This window comes from Papilio polytes, unplaced genomic scaffold, assembly GCF_000836215.1.
Source record: "Papilio polytes unplaced genomic scaffold, Ppol_1.0 DF822845.1, whole genome shotgun sequence".
NCBI classification, from domain to species: domain Eukaryota; kingdom Metazoa; phylum Arthropoda; class Insecta; order Lepidoptera; family Papilionidae; genus Papilio; species Papilio polytes.
Window position 1 is genome coordinate 1,156,744 of NW_013526359.1, and position 20,897 is coordinate 1,177,640.

At 32.1% G+C, this 20,897-nt stretch overlaps 3 protein-coding genes across 3 annotated transcripts; all 3 read left to right on the top strand.

Annotated features, from left to right (window-relative positions):
* Window positions 1–1,483: 1,483 nt before the first annotated feature.
* Window positions 1,484–3,488, top strand: LOC106105556 (endocuticle structural glycoprotein ABD-4-like). Its single transcript, XM_013285942.1, has 4 exons — window positions 1,484–1,590; window positions 1,732–1,895; window positions 2,759–2,879; window positions 3,154–3,488. Exons 1-4 carry the CDS (start codon window positions 1,579–1,581, stop codon window positions 3,313–3,315), a joined length of 459 nt encoding a protein of 152 aa, XP_013141396.1. The 5' UTR covers window positions 1,484–1,578; the 3' UTR covers window positions 3,316–3,488.
* A 3,407-nt stretch (window positions 3,489–6,895) lies between these two features.
* On the top strand, window positions 6,896–7,912 carry LOC106105402 (endocuticle structural glycoprotein ABD-4-like). Its single transcript, XM_013285697.1, has 3 exons — window positions 6,896–6,975; window positions 7,046–7,172; window positions 7,336–7,912. The coding sequence occupies exons 1-3, from the start codon at window positions 6,908–6,910 to the stop codon at window positions 7,708–7,710; spliced, it is 570 nt and encodes a 189-aa protein (XP_013141151.1). The 5' UTR covers window positions 6,896–6,907; the 3' UTR covers window positions 7,711–7,912.
* Window positions 7,913–12,175: 4,263 nt separating this feature from the next.
* Window positions 12,176–13,025, top strand: LOC106105410 (endocuticle structural glycoprotein SgAbd-8-like). Its single transcript, XM_013285704.1, has 2 exons — window positions 12,176–12,209; window positions 12,576–13,025. Exons 1-2 carry the CDS (start codon window positions 12,198–12,200, stop codon window positions 12,948–12,950), a joined length of 387 nt encoding a protein of 128 aa, XP_013141158.1. The 5' UTR covers window positions 12,176–12,197; the 3' UTR covers window positions 12,951–13,025.
* Window positions 13,026–20,897: the final 7,872 nt, after the last annotated feature.

A 20,897-nucleotide genomic window follows, 5' to 3' on the forward strand; every position in this document is an offset into this window, starting at 1 on the left:
AAACACATGATTAAGCTAAAAATCAAGTATTTTCATTAATCGAAGGGCAGATATTTATCAGAATATACAACGGTTTAATGCAGATCGCTTAAGTTATCTTTGTTATCTGAACAATCTGTGTATGAAACGTGTTCCATGCTATAAAGCAAAATAACATTCAGATGAAAGATACACTGCTGGCATTTTTATTTATACACAAAACTCTTTTGTTCATCTTGAATAAGAAATAGTGTAAGGTTTACGATTTAATGATTATTATTTACGTTTTTATAATGAGAATGAAAATATGTTATTTTACAATTAACATATTTATAAAGTTAAACGTCAAAGCGTTCAATTAAAATCAATCAATAAAAGAAACAAAAGAAACAATGCAGACAAAATTACGATAAGCCAATCATTACAAGTACATCGAAACTGAGCGTATCAAAAAGTACTTAATAATAATTAAAGAGATTTTATTCGATTCGACTATAATATATTCTCAGTAACTACTTGTATTACGGCAAAAATCTTGATATTTTTCGTTTTGCACAGACTTTTGTACGTGACTGAAGTGTTATAATGCCTCAATAAAGTACGTAAGAATGGTATTAAAGTCAACGAAAAATATCTTGGTATTATGTATGAAGCCTGATGTGGCAAGATCAATAAATTTTTCTTAAAAAAAGCCTTGTTGAAGTGTGTCACATACGGAATCCCGCGACTGGTTTGTAGAGATCTGTCTGGTGATGCCTTTATATACTACACGAGGCTACCTTTGCAGAACTCTTATTACATAATATTTGACACGACATTTTAAATTTTAGGATACCGAATATCTTCTTGGAAATTAGTTAATATTGTCTTTCGGTAAATTAAAAATAAATTGACAACCGAATGAATAAGATGTCGTACTTTGTACTTTTGGACAAATTACGTGTCGAATGATAATTGTTACATTGAGTTTCAGTAATTTTAACTATCTATACTCTGTTTCTAATGGTCTCGAAGACCTAGGACTACATTAGTTAGTAGTTAAGATTCTTAGAATGAAGTATTATTAGTGAAGTTAAATTGCTTTGAGATTAATGAATGCCTGCCATAAAATTCCATTTCTTTAATTTATTTACATTTATAGCGTTTTGGGAAAGTTTTATTTATATCCGAGTTATGTTAAAACATCGATTCAAAAATTACTCAGTTCTTTTTTATCAAGATACTTGCAATAAACGTCACGTCGTGTTATTGAATTTAATAATAATCGGTTCAATAATTATGCTCCATTAAAAGAAAATGCGTGTTCATTATAGATCATAAAATTTAAATTGCTTATTATTGGCCGCTGTCGAAGTTGGAGTGGCATTCCTGTATCAATTAAAAGCATGTTGTATGTTGTGCGAAACCTCACCGTGATATCTCTATAAGGGATCGAGAGCTATCCTTTTGTCAAAAGCCGACGTAAGGAGATGCATCGGATCTGCAACAGTATGTAATTGCTTCAAAGTTTCACGTATAAATACCGGGGGTTCATCCGGACTGCATCATTCTGTTGCCTCCTCGTTTACATTCAACTTGTTACTCCAGTGTTGACTCAACATGAATTATTTCGTAAGCATAAAGATCATTTTTATCTTAAAACTTTCATGACCTAAGCTCAAGGGACATTTAGTGGCGTTTGAAAAGCTTCGCGTCGAAATATACTTGTCGTTTTAAGCTAATCGTATTCTAGTCCTTCTTTTCCTTTATTAGCTGGCGTTGGTTGTTATCATCGGGACAGTGTCTGCGGACGTGGGCATCATCCAGCCCTTCCCGCCGCAGCCTGTGTACCAACAGCAGCAACTCTACACAACAGAACCAATCCCCATCATAAGACAAGAGCATGTGCAGAATCCCGATGGATCTTATAAATGGAGGTTTGTGGCAGAAAAAATGGAATCAATATTTATGGTAAAGATAACCGTATAATTTTTGTGGTGACTAATCAACTGGAGCTATTTTATACGAAGACGAGATCTGTAAGTACTTTATCATCATTGGGAGAGGCGTAGACTGCGTAGACAAGGAAAAATTGTGGTCAAGCGCTGGTTTTCTCAATTTAAAAAAATATACTTATTATATAAATCTTTTTTATTTTGAGTGCAGCGTAATTATTTATTTTTACTTAAAATTTGAGTAACCACGTTTTGGTCACAAAAAAAATGAAAAGTGTATATTTTCGTGACGTAAAAAAATCTAATTTCACCCTAAAAGTCTGTAAACAAGGTATTTCCTGATCGTGTTGATGAAATTGAGCAACAGTTACTACTACCGGCATTTTTTACGAAAGCTCTGTTTTATTATTTTTTTAATTCGTCATGTAAATTGAATGGGCCCGTCTTACAGTCCTTACATCATAGTCCATTTTTAACCAGTAACATTTTAAACCGAAGTGCAAAGGTTATGGTATCTCGTTATCGGAAACGTGAGATTCTATCCGTCGTGACTTTCTCTTAGTACAGTTATGGCAATATAGATCCGACTTCATGCAATTTTAGTTCCCATGTTTATTTATGTGGGTTATAGGAAATTTCACAACAATTTAAAATTGAGCGACATATCATCATCCTGCTTTTAATTACAGAGGGTTGGATAGTCTGTACCACTCTTTTATACACTTTTATCAGCAGTCACGTCTAAAATCATTCTTTTCTTACACATGTCCTCTTACATAATACATACTTTGGTCTTACCTTGCAATGATCTGCATTGAGTGATAGATGAACAATATTTTTTCCAGTTACGAGACTGGTAACGGCATATCTGCTGAAGAGCTCGGCTACATCAAGAACCTCGGCGTGCCCGAGCAGGAGGCGCAGACCGCGCAAGGACAGTACCAGTATACAGCGCCCGATGGACAGGTAGATCTATGAAGTTACGAATGGATTGGTTAAGAGAATTACAAAATTAAATGTTGATTCAATTTGGAAGAGAAATCCAAGCCAAATAAAGTTGATTTAGTAGAATATAGTATTCAAACGAGGCATTTAAACGTGGGCTTCTATCGGCTTTTCCAAGGACAATAGTTAGAAGGTCATGATCCAAAAAGATTCATGAACTCAACGACTGACTTTCAAGCACTTTGTATATTTTTATACTACGGAGACTGTCATTGAAAACTCTTTTCTATTCCAGGTCATACAACTCAAATACACAGCGGATGAAAATGGTTTCCAACCCCAAGGCGCTCATATTCCCACTCCTCCACCAATCCCACAAGATATTCAAAAGGCTCTCGACTATCTCGCTACTTTACCTCCGCAGAATCCTGACACAAGAAACTTTGGACACCAATAAAATTAACAAAAATAAACATACAAAAATTGAGGCTTGATTGTAAACTATTAATTAAGTTATACTCATTAGTAATTTTAGTGATATTTAACACAAGATTAATGTGAATGGCAAATATATTTTTTACTTATAATATTGTGTGTATTTCGTTAAAATAAAGTATTATGAGTTATTGATTGAGTGTTAATAATTTACTTTAAATATGATACCATGGTCCGGTACCATGTCCATAAAAAGTCATATGAATATAATATGTTAAAAAAAAGGGGAAATTTTTGATAATTAGACCTTTATGTCTTTTCAGATTTTGTTGCAAATATTTCTTAGTATTGTGTTATACATATGTAAAAGCATTTTCCTCCTGCATATCTGTTAGTTCAAAGAACTACTATGCTGGCCTTGATTTGAATATGTTAGGGTGAAGATGTGGTTTATCGCAAAATACTAAAACGCCGGCCGCATGCAAATTAAGATTAGTCATCTTAGGCTATCTTAACTTCCTTTAAAGCAATTTTGTAGGAATGTGGTGTAACATTTATACAGTTTTAAATATACTTATTTGTGTCATAAATATTAAAAGCTGGAAGCTTCGCCGTTAAAGCGAAATAACCATAGACTTCCGCAATTGCAGATGCGTTGCCTTCACTTAATTGACGGAGGAAGAGATGCACATAAAGAGGATATTTCCCCTTCCTCTACGTCCAAACGATTCTTTTCACGACATCTTTATTTTGTAGATTATGCCAGAAATGTACGAAACATCAATTATCATTTCCACAAAAAAACGTTGCGAAAGAGATGGAGTTCACGACAGGTTTTCAATTCCTAGTTTATATTTGTAACGTGCAGAGATTGCCATGTGAATGCAGATAGGGAATACGTGTTTTAATTTTCAGATAACTCTTAAAAGTACAATGACCTGAATGACATAGGAACGGTTTGTCATTATCAATTGTGTTATCCCTGTTTTCTAAATCAACAGTTATAGCTATCAATCTTCCGAAGGTAATTCTGAATCCTAACTTCTACAATAAAATTGTATTTGACAATGCCAACCAATTAATCTGGCCCCGATTACATATGTAATATAAGCCAATACCTGACAATTAACAGCGTATGGACTACGCTAATATGCAACGGTTGAAATTTTTTTACCTTAACTGGAAACTGGTACTGTCAAATTCTAAAAAACAAAATGAATTTTCAAATTTGTCGTAGTTCGATTAAAAAGTGAAAACCTATTTCATTGTAATTATAATTTACATATTGCTATCACATGCTATCATAACCTTTTAAGGAAAGCGTGATAGTGTGAGCGTTGGGATGTCATCAGTCATTAAGACTGAGTAGTGTGTTGAGCAGATGTGTCCGATGTTCGCAGACCGGCCGGCCCCCGCTCACTCGACCGGTCCGTTCACTTTCCCCGCGCCGTGTCAAGGTCGCAGCGACGCATCGCCATAAACCACTCGCACTGACACCTTGATGCTCGCATGACGAAAACTCAAGCTTTTGACCACGAGATAATATCAAGGTTATGTTGCACTTAATGTTCTGGATGTTACTGTCAACATTTACTAATTATACTTGAAATGTTCCGAAATTATATTTCACCTTTAAAGTAAAATATGAAGGGACAACGAATAGTATTCATAATTGAGTAAAATTTCTTCAAATCTTTCAAAAAAAGAAGTTCTTTTTTCGCTTAGATTTACTATTACGTATTGCAAATGAAAAACTAGAAGGCAGCAAAAACTTGTGAGAAATGAGGTTCAAAACCAATACATAAGCGATCTCACATTAAATAGTTAGCAATGCTACATCAACAGCTTTTATTATTTCAACGATTGCATACTTGTGTAAAATATTGCCGTTAACATCTCAGACATGAGTGACAAAGAATCTAAAATGTCAAATGTCTTCACCACATTATCATACATACGAGTATAGACACAAGTCCCAACAAATACATGTTAATGCAGCAACCAAAATTCGCCCGAAGTCATTCTATTGACTAAAACTGCCTACAATAAGATTTACATAACAGATATGAGTGAAATCTTTTGTTGTCTGATCATCTATTCATAAGGATGATTATTATATTGCGTAACATCGATGTCGATGTATGTACCATTTTACATGTTACAGTCGCGTGAAATAGAACCTTATGGAATTGTCCTTCTTTAATTGTATTTCTCGTACACACTGACGCAAGCATTTTGTCGTCCTTTTCATTCCTTTTAGTTTTTTTAATACTAAGATACAACAAAAACATAACAGCAAAAGTTACCAAAACCAATATCGATATTTCTTAAGGAAATTTGCACCACAACCCTGAGTCCTTCATTTTAAAATTAGAGTCAACTAATGTCATATATAAACCAAAAAACACGAACTAACTTAAATACTTTTTACGAATTTAAGCAGTTTTTGGGGAAAACTACATGAAATATAGTTATGCGAGACAGGAAGTTGTGTGACCCTGTACGGTTGCTGAATTACAAATTGATTTTATCAAGAATTTTATAGCACATCATTTTGATGCTTATAATACGCTTATTTTTGCGTTTTTTTTTAATTAAAAGAGCGAAGAAACACGCTGCCGTACACTAAATCTGCACTAAAGGTCTTCTTAGAATCAATTGATGATCACTACAGATGTGTTTCTTTAACTTTGAATGCAGAAGTTAGTGCTTTACTACAATTTCACCAGGCTTGTGGTGCGATAGAGAGATAATGTCGAGAATAAATCGTGACTTTATGCCGAAGATTTCTCTTTCAGTATCCAAAAATATCTCGAATCCGAAAGATTTTATATTAAGCATTCTTTTATATAATATAAGCGCGTTTACACTTTATCACTTATATGCTAATTTAAGTGCTAGACTGAATGATAGTTTTCTATTGGCATGAATTTTATGCGTAGATATACGAGTAAATAAAAAAAGTAAGAATGTATACTAGAAATTATATTTATTAACGAGCATAAAGTGCTGAACTTTTAAGTCTTATAACAATTATGAAAACTTAAAATCATCCAAATAATCATAAAAATAAATAATATTTGGTTTTGTTTCAAGAAAATGTAACATTTTTCAGGATAATAACTATGTAGATGATTGACAGGAGTAAACCTGAGTTACAAGTTCAATAATAAGCTTTGTACTGTTTAAGGTATTTTAATATTTTTTACTATCAATTATACTTTTTTAAATTAATAACACTTGAATAATATCTTTCTTCGCAGATAATAATGAAGTGCACGAGATGAACGCGTGGTATGCCGTGCTGCGCTGAGGCTGTAAACAAGGGTTGCCACATTTATGTTCAAAATGTTTATTACTCAGTTATGGTAGATGAAAAAATATGTTACTACTATGGTTTTGGGTATAATTATCTCTTATAATTTCAATTAAAACAACTTTTTACCAAATTAAAAAAAATGTTTTCAATTACTATTTTTACAGTACTTAATTATTTATTGATAGTGTAGATTACAGAACATAATTACAGGAAATAACATATTCTCCTATAAGACCGGGGCAGCCCTAGCGTAACACCGGTGCTCGGTGCTTGCGTTAAGGTCAATACTGAACAAATGGAAAATCCGTTAGCTTTGTTGACAACGGTTACGTCGCCGCACCAAGTTGACATATACGAGTCGAGGTAATGCATTTACTATTTACTTATTTCATAGATTTCGAAGTCGCAATGAATTGCGAAACACAAATTGCAGGGAGGTGGGCAAATCGGTCCGGTATAAATACGTAATTGTAAGGATGCAGCGTTATCAGTCACTCGATACTACTTCAGCTACTTCAGTTAGTCAACCAACAACAAATCTGACAACAATGAAGTCCATTGTAAGTGCAATAAAAACAGTGATATTTACGTACCAAACAAGTGATGTGTGATCAGTGAAATAACCGTGAAAACAACAAATAGTTTTGTGAAATAAACCAATAAAGTGCAATAAACGTTTTTGTGTAACGGATAGAAAAACTAATATTGTCTCATTCTTTCCAGGCTTTGGTTGCTCTTTTCGTCGCGGTGGCGTTCGCCGCTCCCCAAGCACCGACAGAACCAATCCCGATTCTTCGTCAGGATAGCCAAATAAACGGCGACGGTTCATATCAATACTCCTTTGAAACTGGAAACGGAATTAGTGCGGACCAGAAGGGCGATCTCAAGAAGGTCGGAGATGTTGAGGCTTTGGAGGTGCAAGGCCAATTCCAGTACCCCGGTGAGGACGGACAGAACATCCAGCTGACGTACACTGCTGACGAAAACGGATTCCAGCCTCAGGGCGCTCACCTGCCCACCGCTCCCCCAGTACCGGAGGCCATCCAGCGCGCCCTCGCACACCTCGCCACCGCCGCGCCCCAGCCCCAGGAGCAATGAGAGACTGATCAACAAACCATAATTCATATCCTTAAAATGTAGTTAAACAGAACTAATGTCTATACTACTTTAATAGGATATGATTACATGTTTGTCTATGTATTAAGCATTAATTTTATTTGTTGTAACAGTGTACAATTTAGTACTAGATACATCTGACCGTTTTATATTTTTGTAGTGTGAATATATATTTTAATTATTATTTTATTAATTGATTTATTTCCCATTTATCTTTTTTTCTCAAGATCGATAATTGAAAGATTGCTAACACTTTTAATTTCACTATTAAATGAAGTGGTCTAATTTAGTTGAAAAATACGTTTCTATCTGAATTGTTATTATTTCATTTTACTATACAGAATGTTTGAAACTGACCAAAGAAGTCATTAAAACACAAAGCTTCTAGAATTTAGTACACGAGGCTTCTGTTCGATATATTATTATTGTTTTATTGTAGTTTTTCCATTAAATATTACAATTCGTTTTTTTCTAAAGACTTAAAACCAACACTAATTCCTCGTAGGGCGCTAGGCAGAGATGCATTATTTGATGGATCTTGCAAAAACTGCGACAAAATCGATTTGCATACTGAAGCGTACAGAATCATAGTTTACGCACACATAAAGGTTACTATAAACGATCATTAAACCGTGGTAACGTTGACGATTTATTAAGTTGTCTATTTTAATAAAACAATTGACAATTTTCTAATAACATTTTCAATTTTAAAAGCATTGTGTAAGGTTTATTCATACGTCCATAAATTGTTAATGAAGATTATTTATAGCTAAATTTATTAATAAAATTATCGTAATTTTCATTTATCTTTGTCATAAATACACGAATTTGATATATCGTATGTAAATATTAATACTAAGAATTGGTCATTTTCTAATATAATGAGTATGTTACTTTTACGATTGACTATAAGAAATTCACAATTTATATTAAACAACTGAAGTTATATAGACTTAGGCTTTAATAAGCAGTTCTAGATACAGAAAACGTTTATTTTTTGCGTCACTTGATAAAAACTTACAAATTTAAATAATTACAGTTCTTTGTTCTGTATAGTATAGTCTCATTAACTTGTCACGGCTATTGAAGCATTATTACGTACTGAATGAATAGTCTTATAAAATTTCGTTGTAACAAGACCAATGTAAGTTGGAACATATTCGCTTGTAGATCGACTTTCACAAAAATCATCATACAATTGGCCCAACCCATCATGTGTTGGACACCATCGAAATAATATTGTGTCATCTACGACACTGAGATTATAATAAGTAAGCACATTCGATTGGCAATGAGTGGTATATTATATTGAACATTTTTCCTGTTACCTATTATGGGAGAACTGAACGATATGGAATTCCATTTCTAATAGTATCGAACTGGGTCTCTGGGATATCCCACTTTTATGTTTAGTGCCAAAACGCAGAGAATTTAGGAATAAACCTAATCTATCGAGCATTAGCAAGCCTCACTAGTTCACATAATCTTCGTTTTATAAGATAGAAATAAAATCAATAAAAGCAGCATTCCGTAAGGAACTTTTAACTGACAACTGCACATCAAAGAGCCGCTATTTCATCAACTTGATTCATGAATATTCAATTAAATTAAGCAAACAACGATTGGTTACAGTTGTTAAAGCTTTAATAAAAAAAGTATTGATTAATCTTTTAATATCTTTTTCGGGTTCTTACTTGAAAAACAAAATTTTATTTTACTAACTTAGGTAAAGAGTACAAATGTTAGTCCAAAACATTTATAGATGACAAAAGTATTTTCTTATTAAAAAGTTATGTTTTGCGTATTAATTGTATTTTATAATTGTGTTATCGCGTGAACGTCAGTTAGTAGAAAAAAATAACCTTCGTTAGTAAATCAAAATGTAAACTAATCAAAAATTTAACCCCAAGATGATTATAGTTTGTTAACTGACAAATTGTAACGAGAGTTCAGACATCTAAATGACTATCATTAAACGTTAAAGTTAAATTAACATGTATGAAGGTTAACACACCGTTTAGATTCTATGAATATGATGATATTTATTTCTATACAACTTGACACCTTACACCCGACATGCGCTGCAATGTCTTGTAAAAAAAAATAAAGTAAAAACTAAAAAAAATGCTAAAATACTTTTTTCATAGAGAAAAACACATTTAATAATTTGATTTACACAAAAACTCTAAATACTTCTGTAGCTAAAAGTTCTAATAATAGAAGCTTATTTAGACAGTTCATTTCAAGCTTACTGGGTATCATGCGCGGTACACACTTGGCCAGTACAGTTAGACAGTTGTGACGACCAGTGATAGATTGTATGGAGTCATTGGTGCTAGCGAGCGTTTACATTGTGCCAGTTGATTGCCAGTTTATTAAGTACTACTGACCAAAAATAATGGCAAAGTGTGAACCGCACATCAAACGTTGAACGTTTATTGCATAAGCATACGACAGTTGGTCCCAGGGCCGGCTGTATAAAAAAAAATTAGAGATTATTGCGCCCGATAGTCAAGGTTATATTTGTTATCACAAAACATGTGTGTTTTTGTTTAATTTTGTAATCGTGTTTAAAAGCTACTTTCTACAGCCTTCACCGTTCAATTAGCGCCGTGAAATTTCATTAGACGAGCATGTGTGTTTCTGTTATTGCAAATGTGTTTACACGGCCAACTTGATTACATGCAAAAATCTTAACCTTTACTTTTGTTATTTTCGATGAACATTGTCTATATAAGGCATAACTTTTAAAATGCTTTTTTTTTTGCCGAAAATCTGTAACTAACTACGTGAACTTAGTTTTAATTTACGTACTTAACTAGATTCGATTTGTTAACAATTAAATATTTAACGTACTAACAGTATAACGCGAAAGTTTAGATGGATGGATGTTTGTTAGAGTTTGTAGCCTAAAGGGCTGAAAGGATCTCGATGAAATCTGGCACAGATGTAGGATAGCCGGCAAAAACACATAGGCTACTTACACTTGTTTTTTTAATGCGACGCGGACAGAGTCGCGGACGAAAATTAGTAACCCATAGTACACGACTTGTTACTACAAATGATGTCTTCTAAACTGATTTAGTTACAGTACCTGCATTGTTGTATGTTACACAATAATTAAGTAAATATACCAAAATATGCGTCATAATAAATGTGCTTTTTCCTTATAGACATGTTACAGTTTTAAAGAACTTTCAGTCTAACATAATCTACTACAAGAGTACTTACTTGAATTAAGTTAACACAACATCAGTGCGCATTATCTTACTAATGTTATAACTGCGAAAGTTTAGATGGATGGATGGATGTTTGTTAGAGTTTGTACCCTTAACCGCTAAACGGATTTCGATGATATTTGCTACAGATATATATGATAGCCTGGAAGTGGACATAGGCTACTCACTTTTGTTTTCTAATCAATTGGGCCATTTCCTATTGGACCCATTTCGATGAACCAACTGAATACCCAAATCACACACCAATGTACAATCTTACAACTTTAAATTTTAATTTTAGTATAAGTAATATAACTACGTAAAATAATTTTTTCTTGTAAATGACTATGACAAATAATCGACATCTATATCTTTGTGCAAAATATCATGAGGATATTTTATCAATTTCATAGTCACATGAATTTGATAAGATGAGTTACTACAAGGTCTTTAATAAAATGTGCGAAAATCTACTCATAAATTTATAAATTCAATTATTTTCCTACGTTGGTATACTCGTATGTCTCTTAATTCAATTGCGAATACCTTTATGTAAAATAATGAATATCAAATAACCGTGCCAAACTAACAATGAAGATTTTATACTATGGTTATCTTCTAAATCCTAATTTCCCATCAATTTTAACTTAGGCAAAAAACAATCAACAATAAATCAATAAATTCTTGGCGCCGCAACATACGACGCATCTTAGTGCATTTTAGATATTCAACACTCACTTTGAAATAACATAATGTTTAGGTATTTAATATTTATTCCAGAAGAAAGATCAGAATAATAATGAGGTTTATATTTATTCTAAAACATTGTAAACTAGGTAAAAACATTTTGATTACATAGGTGCCAAGATTAAACTAAACTGCCATATATTTTTTTAAATAATTATGTTTTAACAATGCCCCTCCTCCATCTTTTATACATATTACGTTTACATAATAAAAATTGTTACATTTCTTTATTAAAAAAATGTTTTGCTATTTCCTATTGTTTACAATTATTTAACCCGAAAAAACTTGTAAAAAACTAAAAAACTACGTATAGGCTTATAATAAGCAATAAATATTGAATATGATATAACACGCACATACATTAGTTGAATGTATTTTATCTCGTCATGTGGTGCAATACAATCCAGTGGTGGTAGAGGCTTAGTAATCCACCCGTATATATACACCGATATGCCTCTAAGACCAACATTGTCTAGTGCCTCCACCGACATTCTATAACCAACCATGAAAACCATCGTAAGTGTCTGTGATTGTGTAGTGACTTATGTAAATATTTGACAACGATAGCATACAAGTGAATTTGTGGTTACAAAAAAAGCTTTGCCCTTTAATTTTACGTACAACTAACGAAACAGTTTACGTAATCCTTTTATACCACCACCTTTTGATGTTAAGTGGCGATGTGAATGAAAGAATGCAATTGATAAGCATTGGTCATTTAACTATTTCCTTGGAGTTACGTCAAAATCTAAAACAATACTTATAATTAAAATTTGTTCTGGTGTACCAGTGTTTGTGTTGTGTTTTTGAAAATACCTTGTACTTTTTAATGTAACAGGTTGCTTCATATTATAAAAGTTAATGTTGAATCTTTGTTTGCAGATTGCTTTGTCCCTTCTGGCTGTCGCCCTCGCCGCTCCCCAGGCCCCGACGGAACCCATCCCCATCGTCCGTCAAGACAGTCAAATCAACCCTGATGGCTCCTACCAATATTCCTATGAAACTGGAAATGGTATTTCAGCCGATGAGAAGGGAGCTTTGAAGAACATCGGTGCTGAAGAGCCCGCTTTGGAAGTACAAGGTCAATTCCAGTACCCAAGTGAAGACGGTGGTAACATCCAGTTGACCTACATCGCCAACGAGAACGGATTCCAGCCTCAGGGTGCTCACCTCCCGACCCCCCACCCCATCCCCCAGGACATCCAGCGAGCGCTCGACTTCTTGGCAACAGCGTCTCCACAACCTGACAGTCAATAAATTTTAGAGGTATAATTCTGATGTAGCAGTGTTCACTGTGTGAACTTGAGTTATAACAAATTTTTATACTTTTTTACCTATTGTTTTCATAATGTGTTATTAGGATACAGTTTAATATAAATGTAAATACTTTACCGAAATGTTGCCTTTTTTCTTAGTTTCCTTGAGATTTTTGATTTTCCCGTCAATTCCAACCTCCATTTTTAATATATTTTCATCCTTTTTTTAGTACTTTTTTGCTGAATAACTTTTCTTTAATTTAGCCTTTGTAATAAAAATCAACAAAGATTTACAAAAACTTAGTGTCTCATAAAAATGTTTAAAAACTCTTTTTATGCTTGTTTTTCATATTATGCTTTTGGAGCCAATAGAGCTTTATAAACCTTAACTAATTCTTTAATGTATATTAATAACCATTACTTCAAATGCTAATTGTTTTTTTCCTTAATTTAACTATAATTATTAAACGCTCCATCTATCGATCGCGAATGGATACGTTTAGCTAGTGCTTACTGTAGATTCCAAACAAGTTTTAAAAATTAATCGCTTGTTTTATCAAGTTTTGGACTTTTAAGTCAGATGGTGTTGTAAATAATACGATTTAAACACAACAAGTAGAGTAAAAAATGCTGTTATTGCCCAATTTAATTTCTATAACAGTTTTGTAACTGTAAGTGTTATTTTTACTATTAAACATAAGTAAGATGTGTGGGCTAATAACAACTAAGTTATTGGATTATGTCACATCGTGATATAACTTAGTTCACTTGTTTGTTTGCAAACTAATCCTTTACCACGCGTGTTAAGTGACAGCAATCCAAACACGACACGCAATAGTTAACAGTAAGTTTCTACTAACGAAACATGTGTACAAAATAATTATTATCTCCCCTATTTTCAGAAAAAAAATTCTACTGCTATTCTGTCACTTTTACGTCTTCTGTTATTTTTTTTTAATCATTTAAAATTAGTTATTTTCTTAAAAAAACTCATAAGTTTAAAGATAATATATTTGGAATTTTTAAAAAGCAATTGTTAGTAAGTTTGTCTTTTCGATATTATTTAAAAAACTATACAATATGCCATCATCGTTATCACATAACAAAAAGCTAAGACGTAATGGTTTACGAGGCATTCAAGAATCTATGCGAGTCATAAATAGGGTTCCCACGCGACTATTTTGTTTCATTGTATTTTATATTTAAAACAAAATTGGATAACGTTAAAGTAATACAATAATTTTGACAACGTGACTATTCCATATACTTATGTCTTGGTTTTGAACAATTTAATAAATAAGAAAATTATAAAATCCTGCAAAACAAAAAAAAAATCACCGTAAGTTAGCTTTTGGGGCATAATTTACAAATAGGAATTTAGAAGATCATTAAATCGCATAAAATACAAGTATTACCAGTCATCTTTAATCATCGATAATTGCCGAGTTTTTTTTTTATAAAAGTTTACTGACTTTAATAGTGGCAACCCTATTTATGACTGCAGATGGTATTCCGACTGACTCGCCTGACCTATTAGTGGTGGTGGTAATAATAGATGCTGACATTTAGAATAACGAAACCTGTTCTAAAGACCTTTAGCTCTGACCATCTTTTATTTAATATACGTCACTTATGAATGTTTAAATTCTTAGCATCTATACTTTGTACGTTTCCGCAAAGGCTAGGAAAACAACAGTTTAGTCTAGCTTGCGTGCATGCAGGTTGTGTTTGTAAAGTTTTTAAAATACATTTTAATAAAATAAAAGAATGGAAGAAGGCTGTAGCAATTAATTCAAATTGACAATTAAATAAATGACAATAATATAAATAATATTATGTTGTTTTATTTTATAAAATACGGTAAAAAGCCCTGATTTATCAATTTCCTTGGCTTGTAGTTATGATATTTTGGAAGTCAGATGTAATATAGTGAACAAACTCTTGTACCATAATAGAGTGATTTCAATTATACGAATATTTTTTTATTGTATCATTGAAATTATGTGAAAGGTAGGTTCAAAATTGTTGTAAATTTTAGCTGAAATAAGTTGTTTTTTTGAAATATTATTAAAATAATCCTAATGCATTAAAAAAATATATTGTAAAGAATTAACGAAGACGTTTCAAACTTGTTGTTGTTGTCATTGGAACAAATTTGGATAACGCCGTGACACTAACCGTTTTATAAACTGTTTTGTCTCTGTGATTTTTCCCGCCTTTTGCTGTAAAAGCTATTCAAGTTCAAGGAAAACGATAACATTTTTAATTTTTATAAACATATTTGACTTGACATTCTTAATTGGTGTTAATTATGTCACAAGTTTTAATGGGCTTTATTAAAATACAAATGAATAGGATACAAACATGTTTTAAGACTAAATGTACAAAATTTTTCAACATTTTTTATAAATATCGCACTAAATCAGATAAAGATTTCAACGAAACTGGATAATAGAAATGGTTATCCTGCGGTTTTCGAGTATTTCAAAGTAGAGTCTGGATCTTTCTATGATAACAAATAGTCTTTGACATTCAATAAGAAGATTGCAAAACTAAATATTCAACAATCCTTGGTCAAAAAATATCAGAAAATAGCGCAAAAGAAAAGAAACACGAAGAACTTTTTTGGATGTGTACTGTATAAGACCTAAATGGTACCCAGTAACATTTTTTTTTTTTTTTTTATAACATAAGGTGGCAAACGAGCAAGCGGCCACCTGAATCCGCCAAAATGGCGAAGCGACCGCTGCCCATTGACATCCGCAATTGCAGATGCGTTGCCTACCCGTATCCGACAGAGGAGGAGTCGTACATAAAGAGGATATTTCCCCTTCCTATGCTTCTCCTCCACCGTCAAATCCACTTCCCCTTCCCAACCTTTCCTTATAAGAAAAGGATGGTAAAGAGAAAGGGACTTAAATTAGGCCTCCGGCACCACACTCATCAGACGAAACACGGCATTGGTTCCATTTCACGCCTGTCTTCTGTGTGGTCGTGGTATTACACCGGGCGTGCCGGCCCATTCGTGCTAAGATGTTAAAGCGGGCACTACCACTGTAATAATTATTGTGTTTTTTGTTATTTGTGTGCATTTTTTGTTATTTAATGGAATATAATATAATGTGTCTTCATAACTTTTTACATGTCAAAAAAATATGATATAATTTTCCAACATATAAAATATCATACATCATTCCGTCTAGCATGCAAGATTTCTTACACCATTTAGGACTGCGACAATAGAATTTACCCAAGTCTATTATGTTTTGATAACAGAAGGACGATAAGATTTAATCAAAATGTAATTTTTACATATTGAAGACACTAACAATTGAACTTGATCTATATGCAAAGTATATCCGCTTCCTGACATTTTATAAAGAAGAGCACGCATCGTTGGCCTTGAAGCTACATCATTCGTGTAACATGGAAATTATTATGGATCTGTAACTCATTTAACCTGTTTTAAAGAAAATATAAAATGTTACATAAATGTCATTATTTTATCATACGGAGTGATTTACAATCTTGAGTCAGAATTAATAAATGCAGAATATGTTTTATCAATATTTTATTTTAACATAAATAAACCAGCGCTTGACCACGATTCCACCTAAGCTAAGTGAAGACGCGGTCGAAGGATAGATGCGCGCTTAAAGGCAAGCACATCATAACTGGACGGGAACACTGAGGCCGGCAATTTGTCGGATTGAACAAACGAAAATCTGATTTTAGTATACAATTTAAAGGCTACATCTAATGCAAATCTTGGATTTTTTTCAACATGTATCATTAGAACGACGATTTTTCATAGGTCATAAAATTAATAAAAAGTTTTTAGACACTTTTGTCAATAACATGACCCAAAAAAACTAAAATACCCATTATAAGACGCAGAGAACCTTCACGTTTCCAGTTCTTTCATATTAAACCTTACAGAAGAAGGTCCAGTGCATACGTACTTTTTTAAAATAGATTAATTTAAACTTTGCAAAATAAATATTACGCTAAAAAAAAACAATTTAGTATTTTCAAGTGACCATACTCGTAGTATACGGCAACATCAAATGGTTAATTAACTATTAGTACACTATTTTCTAATTTTGATAATTAAATAACGGAATGTTTTTTTATCATAATGTTGTGTTAGCCAGTAAGTGTATCCATGATATTGTGTTTTAGTTATAATTATTTTTCTTCATCAAACAAACCTATTTCATATGCTATGTTGGCTTCCTATTGTAAATAAATAAATAAATAAAAATGTAATAATAAGTTAAATCTGAAAAAAATTTTGTGTCAGGTTTCGAAACTTTTTTAATTTACTCGAAAAATGGACATTACAACGATTTTATATTTTGTACTTTATGATATACTAGCTTTCGCTCGCGACTCTTCCCGCGTGGAATAAAAAAAACATAATTTGGTAGCCTAAGTGTTCTTCCAGACTATACCTGTACCGAATTTCATCGAGATCTGTTCAGCGGTTTAGGCTACAAACTCTGACAAACATCCATCCATCTATCTAAACTTTTGCATTTATAATATTAGTATGATATGAAGTATAATAATTTCATTATACTCTTGTAGTGAGTAATTATAAAATAACAATACCAAGTCTGGAACATGATAATTATTTAACCTTTGGTTGCCAATTCAGGGTAAGTAACTTAGTAGACAAAAGACTTGCAGATCTATGCACCTTTGGCTATGTTGAGTATACGATGAGTATTAAGAACCTTTGTAGTAATGATGAAAACCTATTTTTTTTCATGTCCCAGCTGACGAATGAAATGTCAAAGGTTCTATAGTTTTCCTCTTACCGACATCCCTTTTTCTTTATAGCGGACGAATTTTGAACAGTGAATCACCATGTGCCATGTACGAACCATCGCCCTTCCTGTTCGTTAAAAATTTTTCTACGGATTTTTTTCAAGTTTGATTTGTATCTGACAACAATTTTAATTTAGCCTTGAATAAAAATGTTTATTTTATTAATTTGTGTGGGTGTTCAAATTTGCAACACGCGTAAATCACTACAAGATGCACAGCGAATGCAAATTGAGGTAATTAAATAAAAAAATAACACATTTAAATAATGGAACAAGTTACTATTAGCATTGTGCGCGGCTGATTTAACATAATTTATTTGGCACAGAATATAAGAAAAGAGCCCAGTTTTACATGGTACAATAAAAATATTGAAATGTTAAATTTATTTGGAGGTAATTTTGCAGATTTCAGAAAATAAATCTATGCACTGGTTTCTTTGATTAAAAAAAAATCATTCACTCGATCCAAAGATTTAAAATAAATTATCTGGCTTATAATTAAAAAAATGATAACAAGGATATGTATAAATGATGAGATAGTTGTTAGATTCGATTTCATTACAATTAAAAATAATGTTTCTTAACTACTTTTAACTCCATCTATTCACTTCAGAAAATTGTTTTGAATGGTTGGTACGGTCGCTCAACGACTATTTTTCGAATTAATTTTGTCATTTATAGCACTTATTCAGTTTTATTTCTTTCTTTCAAAAACCATAAAGATTTATCACAGTCTGTGCTCAAAAGAGGTGCTTATCAAACAACTGCTAATGCTAGTTAGTTACTATTGATTGGCTTAGTTTAGGACAAGTATCACTCCGGCTAATTCCGAACGTCAAAGAACCCTAGCAGACCTTACAAAAGCTAATATCATTTCTTCATACCACGATACATAACGCCTACTAGGTTATTGTTTGCAAATGAAAATTTAAATCCACTGCAAGTCAAATTACAGGCGCTTTACTTGATTTTAGTATTATTTTCAAAATGTATTTTAAAAAAATGATTAAAAACCTGTTGCGCCGATATTACGGAAGTAGGATAAGGAGAAAGATGGAGATGAAGAAGAAGATTAAAGCTCCTATGTTATGCTTTAAACCAATTTAAAGTGTGAACTAACACATTTTTGTAGGTTTAATAGCCGAACCCGGCATGTATTGTAATACGAAAGTTAAAATCTCATGAAAAGTACAAGCATGTATTAAAACCTAGAGGTATAATATACAGATATATACTAAAAAAAATCACATGAAATTTAATCAATATCTGCTAGACTTTGTAGGAAAAAGTCGACTACGAACAAGAGAACTTGAAAACTTAAAAATTATTAAAAAAAGATCAGTACTTTCAATAACTTTGCAAATTTTAAAGTTATTTTCTTCGTTTGCCTTATGTAATTATATGGTCATTTCTTGATAATTTTGTGTATTTCAAAAGAGGGCTATCAAAATCAATTATCGATTTAATTTTGAATATGTACATAAAACGTTTACATATAAGGTATCCTGAATCACGGATCTAGATGCATACCTTCATAAAATGTAAATGCCTTATGACAGGAGACTCGAGGATGGGAGCTAACGAGATAATAAAAACAACATTTAATTTGTTTTCTACTGAAAATTTACATTAACGTTACTTAACCTGCCAAGAGAATTCATAATTTAACCGTTTTATCATCGATTAATAACTAAATGATTATGGTCAAGGTATAATTTTATGTCTCAGTAAGTACATGACTCTAGAAATATCTTGATTATCGTCTTCAGTATTGTCCCTAGTTTCTTAAATGTTCAAAAAAATATGTAAATACTTCGTTTTCTTGACATAGAGATATCTCTTGATCCAGAGATAGCTATCTGATATCTATGACTGGTATTTTGTCATCTTACCATTTACTGACATAAACATATACACTCCTACTTTTTATACCTTATTTACTATGTTCATTATGTTGTCTTCATTTGAGAACAATACAATAAGCAAATAACCCTTTGTTAAAATATTTAAAGATTATTTCTTCTGTAAAACGTAAATAGAAATGTTAACTTTACATTTAAGGAAGGAAATGGGTTTATTTTAATATTGGATCATCAGTCGTAATGGACAAACAGTAATCATTTCTGTCTTTTATATTTGTATGTATATATGTATTATGTTTATTAGACATTTGAAATTATGTCTCGGATTGTCCATGACATTATATTTTCTCAGGTCCTTTTCACACCTTCCGATGCAACATAATAACTTGGAAGATAATCATCAGAGCCGCGCCTCTACAGCCTTAAAACTTATATAACTTTTATTACCGTCTTTTATCTTTCGATCGCATGTTTGATGTAAAATTAAAATTTAGCCTTCCTCATTAGTAACAGGACATAGTTTTTATATATGAAGTTTTTAAATAATTTTAATTTAATAATAAAACGCTACAGTAAAAAACAAGCCATCTATTTAATTATTTACTTTAACTACGAGTCTTACTTGTTTATAAATATTAATCGGATTTACAAAAGCCTCTTGAAGGGCAATTATTTTTATTACATGGTACAAATTGCATGAATGAAATTTTAATAAAATACACAATTATTTTGTATACTTAAAAATACTTGACACATTTCGATTATGTAATAGGTAAAAAATTTGGACCGAAACCAGACAACAATAAATTCAAATTTAAATCAATTATAGATCATTTATTAGGTCACAAATGGAAATTGATACATAATAATCAAAAACTAAAATTCTCATCTATTTACGTTTTACTTATGTATTGTACATAAACGCTCACATACTTAAACTGTTTGTGTGGGTAACTCTAGCTCGTCACCGCCTGCATCTTAAGGCCGGTTTTCATAGTGCGTAGATTTAAAAACCGACGGCAGCTATACTCAGAGAGCTACCCAGATAGCTATAAGGATTTGACGCTGTCTAATAAATCTAACTGTGGTTTACCACTATTAAAACACTTATAAAAAAGATATTGCTAACCGTCTTATTTAATTAGAAAACAAATGTTTTTTTATTAGAAAAAAAATTTACAGAGTGAATTTTTACTGATAAACGATAATTTATTTGTAGTTGCGCGTTGCGCCTATTACTGTACGACTGTTCGC